At 46.5% G+C, this 9,457-nt stretch overlaps 1 protein-coding gene across 1 annotated transcript in view; it reads left to right on the top strand.

The window, feature by feature from the left end:
* Positions 1-276: 276 nt before the first annotated feature.
* The window catches only part of DTWD2 (DTW domain containing 2), a 93,042-nt gene continuing 83,861 nt past the window's right edge, over positions 277-9,457 (top strand). The window contains exon 1 of the mRNA XM_049794811.1: positions 277-404. Coding sequence (XP_049650768.1) covers positions 277-404 — 128 coding nt within the window. The remainder of the gene's footprint in view (positions 405-9,457) is intronic.

Below are 9,457 nucleotides of genomic sequence, written 5' to 3'. Positions count from 1 at the left end.
CCAGGCCCCGCCGGGCGCCTCAGCCGGGGGCGGCGGCGGGAGGGGCCCGAGCGGGGAGAGCCGACCGCCGGGAAGCGACGCGACGCGACGCGATGCGACGCAAGGGCGGCCCCTGCCGGCCGCGCCGCGCCCCGACGAGCCCGGTAAAAGGCTCCCCCCACCCCGATTGGATGAGGCCCCGCGAAGGGGCGGGGGCGCCTCACGTGTGCGTGGACGGCGGCCTCTCCTGCCCGCTGGCGCCCCCTGGAGGCGGCCGGAGCTTCCCGCCGCGCCGGCATGGAGGGGGGTAGTGCGCCGGCCCCGGCCCCGGCCCCGGCCCCCGCCGAGGAGGGCGATGGCTGCGCGGGCCTGTGGGAGCTGCCGGTGGAGCGCTGCGAGAGGCGGCCGGAGTGCGGGCGCTGCAGGTGACGCGGGGGGCAGAGCTGTGGAGGAGCAGCGGGAGCAGCGGGCCCGGTCGGCCCTCGCCTCGCCCCGCCCCGCCCCGGTCTTCGGGAACCTGCGCCGGGGCGGCGCGCCGTCGTGGCGGCGGCGGCGGGCGGCGCAGCGCTCGGGGCAAACGGTGTTTGGTTACCTGGCGGCGGGCCGGGCGGGGTCGGTGACTTGGCGGGGAAGGAGTCGTCCTCGCGCGCGCCTCCCCCCGAAATCTCGCCCTCGCGTGCCCCCCCCCCCCCCCCCCCGAAATCTCGCACGTCTCCGTGTCCGGAGACAGGCTGCGGAAGCGCACACGCCCACCTCGTCGAGATGTCCGTCCGTCCGTCGGCAGCGGAACTGGCGGTAGACGAGAGTTTCTGTCCCGCCGTCGGCCGCTTCACCTCAGGAAACCGCCTTCCCTGCGGCGGGGCGGGGCGGGGGAGCCGCCTCGGCAGCGCTTGGCGGGGAATGATGGTGGGCAGGGGGTCGGTGGGCAGCCCTTGGGGGGACTTACAGAGGCTGGCAACGAGGTGGTGTGAAGTCGTTGGGTTGTTTTTTTTAGTTTTGGTGGTTTTTTTGGTGTTTTTTTTTGTTTGTCTGTGTGGTTTTTTGGGTTTGTTTTTTTTTTGGGGATGCCAGAATAGGCATCCCCCTGTTTTCTTTCATTGTAAAACCTGATGGAAAGTATTTACTCAGCTCCTCATCACCATACAGTATTAAAACAACAGCTTCCTAAAGAGCTCTAAATGAATTACACTTGCTGTGAAGAGCACGGGTACAATGAGGACAGACACTGAAAGAAATGTAGGGGCAGAGAAACCAGGGAGGATAAAAAGACCACAGAGCTGCTTGCTTTTTAAGAAACAAGGAAAGTGGCAATTTTTTTGAAACTAGGTTTTGATGGAGGTTACGATGCAAGACTGAATTCTGCACTCAGTCTATTTTTGCAGTGTATCCTCTCCATCCTCTTCCTCATTCTGGTTGTCATTGAGCACAGCATTCTGTGGCATGACTTGGAGTAAAAGTGAGTAAGTCAGTGACTTAGGGTACATCGTGGGAGGGAATGTTATGAAACTTGATTATTACCCTGAATGTTGTCATGATGGTGATGGTTGGGGACAGGTATCGTTAACTGAATCCCTCAATATTCTAAACTATAGTGTAGATTTTTACTGTAAAGCACCTTAATGGATGTGATTTAAGAGTATTTGGAATCAAAGTTTATAATGGTGATGATCTGAATTCAGTACAAAAGCACAGAAGAATGGGTTCTCTTTAGCATTATCTGGTGATTCCTCATGGGGACTGACTTAAGGTTTTGGCTTTTTTTTTTTTTTGATATGGCAAGATGTCTGATTGACAGGTTTCTAATAAGTACTCATTCAGTCAAGATGTGAAACAGAAATGTGGGAGTAAGGTACATAAGTTTTCATTTGGATAATGTGAATGACTTGAGTGTCCTGAAGGAACAGAATGTTTCTAAGTATTACGTGTTTGAGACTTTCTATTGCCTATGGTGGTTGTGGAGAAAATGGTAGCATTTGCAATAGTTTATGGTGGAGAGTTTGAATGAAATAATGTAATTAAATTTTACATTTTGAAGGCTTGTGTGTGTGTAAGCACTATTTTTTAAAAAAAAAAAAAAGATTGTGGAAAATGATCCTACTCATAGTTGGTGTTTGAGGTGGCAAATGGCTGATGCAAAGAAAGTATGTGCAGTTGACTTTAGGCTGTTTTATTCTTGAGGCTACCATTTAATTGGTTGTCTGCCAAAACCAAAAGGTCAGTGGTGATAAACTTTGAATCACCAGTGATTATTTGATCACTTCTTAGGCTTTCTCAGCTGACAATGTTCAACTTCCTTTCAGAAGTTAAAGACATTTAAATTGCAGAATAAGCTTAATATAGTTTCCAAGTTGCTGTTAGCATGGAAAACAAAATGAGCAGGCCCCACAATTGAAGCCATATAGGACAACAATTTGATTTTGTGGTGTGACAAACTGAGAGCAATATACCATTTTGAAATTTTATCCTTGTATAGGTCAGAGTTCACTCTTTTCTAGATACTTGGTGTGCTGTTAGGGAAAAAGCCTTTTGGTAGTACAAAAGCAATAAATGCACAATAACTTGTTACCGCAGATCTTGACTGTGCATGTGCAGAATTTTACTGTAGTAAGAGAACTTCTGAGGAATGTTTTCAGGAAAAACTAAGATTTTTAACTGTGAGTATTGTTTATGATCTATGCATATTGCTAGGTCTCTTGTGGGCCATCAGAAATCCCCACTGGAAACAGTCCTCTATGTTTGCAGGGCTAATTTATGTTGTAAAGCTAGGATGAAGTTAGGATAACAATCACTGGTGTTTTCTCAGGTTCTGCTATGATATATGCTGTTATATGGTATTTGTATTTCAAGGGGCGGGGTGGGGGTGGGGGGGAGAAGGAGAAGGAGTAACTTTAATACAAATGCTCCCTTTGCCTATATCTAAGGTATTACAGATACTATACTTAATCTGGGTACTGTGTGAGCGCTCTTGATAGTGTTGATAGATTGATAATGATGTGATGGCATAGTGCTGCTTCATGTTTTGAGGAAAAATTTAGTGTTCTTATGTAAGTGTCCCATATTTGTTAATGTTTTTTAATATTCCTGTTAAGTCATGCAAAGGCTGAAGCAGCAATGTGGTCTGTTTTCAACACAATAAATATATGCAGTTGCTTTATAGCACATTGGTATGGTATTTAAGTGTAAACATGAATTTTAAAGTTTAATTAACTATCAGAGACAGTGAAATAAGCATGCATTAATCCTTTTAGCAATGCCTGCTGCAAGAAAATAGCTCCATAGCCTTTGATTTCTTTGATGTTCTTAAAAATGAACTTCAGGCATTTATTTTGACTGCTCTAAGTTTATTGCAATTTTTCACTCCCTGAATATATTGATTACTTATCACTGCTTAAACAAACGTTTTATGAAACTGAAACTGTATGTTTCCTCATGGTTCATAACTTGTAAGAGGTGACTTCTGTAGGATATATTTTAAAAAGTTTCATGCATCTCCTGTTAAGTTTGCATTGAAAAAAAGGAAAAAAAACCCCCACATTTAGGTGACAGGCATCACTGGAGTGAAGTTTATTATTCCAGGTTCTTAAGTGGTGTATCAAAGGCAAATTTTTTAAAATGCTGTTAGCACTTTCAAAGACTCCTAAATCTGAGCAATATTTTTTCTGAATTTACTCATTTTCAATATAGTTAAATGCGTAAAGTAGGTTTACAAGTGTATCTGAGAATGTACATGTCAAAATTACATGGATAAATAAGGTGATCCTGCAGAGTTTAGAAGGAGCTAAATTTGTGCATCATCAGGAGACAGAAAAGGCTAAGCAGGTGAAACAAAATGAGGCCCATTCACACGTATGTTAAATTTGGGAGCAACTAAAAGCCAGATTGTGCTAGTAATTATGTTCTGTGTTCCTTCATCAGGAGAGGTGGGTTCACTGTGTGACTGGAAGGACTCTTGTAGGATTTCAGGAGGGCATTGCTATATCTCATCATTTGGTATTAGTGTGTGTATGTGTGGTGCTACTGTGAAGGAGGGTAGGTATCATCTAGTCTATGGGGATCTCTGTTATTTGTGGTTGATGCAGCAGTGATAACAAAACACTAGTAATATAGGTCCTTCTCCAAATGGTGGTGGAAAGGAGCAGTATTACCATGTCATACTTTGGGGTAATTTTTTTCTACTTCAGGCATTTTCTCTTTTGCTCTCTGAAGAGGATTACCTGCTTCCTATCAGGACATAATTGTCAATGACTAATCTGAGTCCTGTAGGGTTAGGGTTCTCAGCTGCGCCTGTAGTATGATCACACTGTCTTGTCACTATTGCTTACATCGCAGAATCACAGTGTCCTGGTTTCAGCTGGAGTAGAGTTAATTGTTTTCCTAATAGCTAGTATAGTGCTATGTTTTGAGTTCGAATGTTGATAACGCTGATGTTTTCAGTTGTTGCTAAGTAATGTTTAGACTATAGTCAGGGATTTTTTCAGCTTCTCATACCCAGCCAGCAAGAAGTCTGGAGGGGCACAAGAAGTTGTGAGGGGACACAGCCAGGGCAGCTGACCCCAACCAGCCAAAGGGGTATTCCATGCCATGTGATGTCATGTCTAGTATTTCAACTGGGGGGAGTGGGGCTGAGGGGATCGCCACTCAGGGACTAGCTGGGCGTTGGTCGTCGGGTGGTGAGCAATTGCACTGTGCATCACTTGTATATTCCAATGCTTTTATTATCCTTAGAGTAATACTATCATAAATTTATTAGTGTTATCATTATTAGTTTCTTCTGTTCTATTGAATTGTTCTTATCTCAAACCACAAGTTTTACCTTTTTTCCAATACTCTCCCCCATCCCACTGGGTGGGGGGGAAGTGAGTAAGTGGCTGTGCGGTGCTTAGTTGCTGGCTGGGGGTTAAACCATGACACACAGAATGGGCAAGGTTGGCAGGGACCTCTTGAGATCATCTAGTCTAGACCCCTGCTCAAGCAGGGTCAGCTGGAGCAGGTTGCAAAGAACCATGTCCAGTTGGATTTTGAGTATCCCCAAGGATGAAGACTCCACAACCACTCTGTGAACTTCTTCCAGTGTTTGACCAGTAAAAAAGTGTTTTCCTGTGTTCAGATAGAGTTTCATGTGTTTTACTTGTGCCCGTTGCTTCTTGCCCTGATAGTGGGTGCTGCTGAGAAGAGTCTGGCTCCATCTTCATTCCCTCCCATCAGGTATTTGTACACATGGATAAGATCCTTCTGATCCTTCTCTTTTTCCACGCTGAAGGGTCCCAGCTGTCAGCCTCTCCTGTTATGAAAAATGCTCGTCCCTTCGTCATCTTTGTGTGCTGCACATGCTCCAGTATGTTTGTGTGTCTTGTGCTGGGAAGCCCAGAACTGGACCCAACACTGCAGACATGGCTTTACCAGTGCTAAGTAGAGAGGAAGGATCACCTCCCTTGACCTCCAGGTGGTGTTCTTAATGCAGGCCAGGATGCTGTTGGCCACCTTTGTGGCAAGGGCGAGGACACTTTGCTGGCTGATGATTAGTTTGTTGTCTGCCAGGTCCTTCTCTACAGAGCTGTTTTCCAGCCATTTGGTCCCAAAGTGTGTACTGGTACTTGGGGTTATTCTTCCCAACATGCAGGACTTTGCATTTCCCTTTGTTGCAGCTTCATGAGGTTCCTGTCAGCCCATTTCTCCAGCATGTCAAGGTCCCTCTTGTCAGAGTCCCATAATCCCTCATGAGGTTCTTCTAGATATTCCACATAGGGAAAGGTGTAAAGTTTAATAGCAGGTTTACTTATTTGAAAATATCTGCCATTACATGAATTTTGATTTAGCAGAGTGATACAGCAGTGTACTGAAATCACAATAAAATTGCAGTATGGCAATTACATTCTACAGTGGATGTTGGGTCAGGATAGAAATGTGATTACTGTATGCTAGCCATTGCTATACTGTGCCTCCTAAGTTGCCAAGAAGGAATGTATGCGTTGAATCCAGCTCAAGCCCATTGCTCTCTTCAAAGTTCATTTGGTGTTTGTTCGGCTTTTATATTAGGTTGAGCTGAGCCACATAAATACTTTCTCCATGCTGGTCTGGCTGGGTTGGGAAGATGGTACTCTTTATTGATTATCTCAGGGGAGTCCATTTACACAAACAGTTGATCTACTTAGCAGATAGAGCAGTTTATCTAAAGCAAAAGCCACTCTCCAGTCTTCTTTGTGTTGAAGTAAGTCCAGCTTCCTTTATGATAGCTGTGGTGACTTCTTACATTGTTTTCTGAGCCTTCTTTTCATGAAAGGGTTCATTTATTGGATACACCTCTGGACGGCAGCACATCCATGTACTCACCACTCCTGCCAGTGTATCATCTGTGAACCTCGTAAGGGTGTACTCTGTCCCAGCATTCAGGTCACTAATGAAGAGGTTAAACAGTATTGGCCCCAGTATCAATGCCTGGAGTACTCCATTAGCAACTTGTCTTCAACTGGACTTTGTCCCACAACCCTCTGCATCTGGCTGTTCAGCCAGTTCTCACTCCTCCTCACAGTCAGCTTATCCGAGTGGTACTTTATCAGCTTATCTAGTAGGGTGTCATGGGAGTTAAACAACATCCACTGCTCTCTCCTCATCCACCAAGCTAGTCACCTCACTGTAGAAGGCCATCAGGTTGGTCAAGAATGATTTCCCTTTGGTAGATCCATCTGACTACTCCCAATTCCCTTCTTGTCCTTCATGTGTTTGGAAATGGTTTCCATGAGGATTTTCTCCACTACCTTCCCAGGGATTGATGTGAAGTTGACTGACGTGTAGTTTCCTGGATCTTCTTGCCCTTCTTGCAGACAGGAGTGACATTTGCTTTGTTTCAGTCTTCAGCAACCTTTCCCACTATCCAGAAGTAATCAAAATTGTCCTCAAGAGTAGCATCAGCCAGCTCCCTTGCATGGATACAACCCATCAGGCCCCATCATGGGCTTTTGAACATCCAGTTTGTTTAAGTGCTCCCTAACCTTGTCCTCCTTGACCAAGGGTAAGTTTTCCTTGCTCCATACTTTCCCCTCTGGTTTCAAGGGCCTGGGATTCCCAAAGGCTGGTTTTACTGGTAAAGACAGAGACAAAGAAAACATTGAGCACTTCAGCCTTTTCCCTGTCCTGTCTCTCCAGTTCCCCTGCCCCATTCAGCAGGGGGCTCATGTTTTCCCTAGCCACCTTTTTTTGCTGTTTATGTACTTGTAGAAGCCTTTCCTGTTGCTTTTCACATCCCTTACCAGATTAAACTCCAGGTCAGCCTTGGCCATCTCTACATGCTCAGACAGCAGATCTGTATTCCTTCTGGGTCACCTGTCCCTGCTTCCAGCTCTTGTACATGTCTTTGTTTTTCTAAGTCTGAGTTTAGTCAGGAGCTCCTGGGTTATCCATGCAGGCTGCCTGCTGTCTCTGCTGATTTCCTGGCTGTTAGGATGGACCTTTCCTGAGTTTGGAGGAGGTGATCCTTAAATATCAGCCAACTCTCCTGGACTGCTTTTCTCTTCATGGCCACATCCTGTGGGACTCTTCCAAGCAGGTCCCTGAAGAGACGGAAGTCTGCTCTCCAGCAATGCAAGGCAGTGGTCCTACTTTTTGCTCTGTTCTCTCTTTTTAGGATCCTGAACTCCACCATCTCATGGTCATGCCAAGGCTTCCTCTCTGCTGTTTATACGTATCACATTCAGAAGAGCAACTTTCTTTGTGGGTTCCTCACTCACCTGTGCCAGGAATTTGTTATCAATGTACTCGGATCTAGATTGCTTGGGGCCTGCTGTATTGTCCTTCCAGCTGATATCAGGATGCTTAAAGCTGCCCATGAAGACGAAGGCCTGTGAACGTAAGGCTTCTTACAATTGTTTGAGGAAAGCCTCATCTACTTCTACCTGATCAGGAAGTCTAGAGCACATATCCACTACAAAACTCGTGTGTTGGTCTGCCTGCTAATCTCGGCCCATACCCTCTCGCTAACTCCTGACCTGTCCCAAGGCTGATGTCCAGGCATTTCAGCTGGTGTCTCACATAAAGGGCAACTTGCCCTCCTTGCCTTCCCAAGCTCTCTGTCCTGAAAAGCCCATATTCCTCTGTCACAGCCTGCCAGTCATGTAAGATATCCCACCATGTCTCCATGATCCCAGTGAGGTTGTAGCCTTTTAACTGGACACAGACTTCTCTCTCCTCCTGCCAGCAGGTTGCGGGAGGTGATCCTTCCTCACTGCTCAGCACTAGTGATGTTTGTTCCCATCCTGAGTCTAGAAGCATTGCAGAGAGGCATGTGAGCATGCAGATTCCCCAGTACAGGCTTAAGAGCCTTCCCCATTAGGCTGTTCTGCAGGCACCTTCTTCTTCACATGCCTGTCCTCACCTCACCTCTGGCTTTTTGGTTGCTGTATCCCTTCTGTTTCCATCACTGTAAGGCTTGCCTACTCAACTTTCCTACTTGTTTGTTGAGGAATTACTCCCTTCCCCATAATTTCTAGTTTAAAGCTCTGCCTAACAATAGTTTGGCCAGCCTGTTGGCAAAGGTGGTTCTGCCCTGTTTAGTAAATGCACCCATTTCTTTCAAGTAGCTGTTGACCCTCAAAGAGGATTCCATGGTTGTAGAAAATAAAACCCTGCTGCTGACACCAGCTGCACAACCAGTTGTTAACATGCAGGGTTCATCAAGACCTGACACCCTTCCCCCTCACCAGCAGGGTTGACAAGAACACCACCTGTTCCCTGGACTTCTACCCCCAGAGCTCAGTAGTCATACCAGATACTTCTCAGGTCACCCCAACAGTGTCATTGGTGCCTACATGGAAGAGCACCAGAGGGCCAGATGAGCCTTGGTTACTTTTCTACAATATCCCAAATGTGAGCCTCCAGCAACCAGCAAACTTCCCTAGAAGACAGATCATGGTGGACCTCCATCCCATGCAGCAGGGAGTCTTCTACCATTATCAATTCCTGCTTCCTTCTAGTAGTCCTGAGTGGGTCATGCCAAGCCATCAGAGATGCTCCATTGGACAGCACTCCCACTTCTCATAAGCTATGAAGATAGTGAACCTATTGTGTAATCGCAAGTCGTTGGGTGGGGCAGGAACCTTCCTCCTGGAGTGAGAGGTCTCCATCTTCCAGCCTTCATTATAATAAGAGTTCTACATTACCAGCTTCATGGGCACAGGTTCTTCATGCCCCGCTGCTGCAGCTGAAGGTTCAGGGTCTCAGAAGAGATCCAGCTGATCTCTTAATGCTCTTTGATACTGTGCAGGGTGACCTCCTCCCACAGCCCTTTAACTTTATAGAACAGCTAGTGGGCAACTGCATGCCTCCTGCGGGCTAGGAGACCACATGCCCCAGTGATAGGCCCCAAGCACTCCCTGCAGCCTGAGACTTGCAGAGGTATATCCTCCTTCTGAAGCTCCATCTGGGTCTTAGAGTCTGATAGCAAAGTGGTGGTTATTCCAGTGGTGTCTGAGAACCATGCCCTGTG

The sequence above is a fragment of the Accipiter gentilis genome, chromosome Z (assembly GCF_929443795.1).
Source record: "Accipiter gentilis chromosome Z, bAccGen1.1, whole genome shotgun sequence".
NCBI lineage: Eukaryota > Metazoa > Chordata > Aves > Accipitriformes > Accipitridae > Astur > Astur gentilis.
The sequence above is the reverse complement of the archived record's forward strand: the minus strand, read 5'-3'. Positions and strand labels throughout refer to the sequence as shown.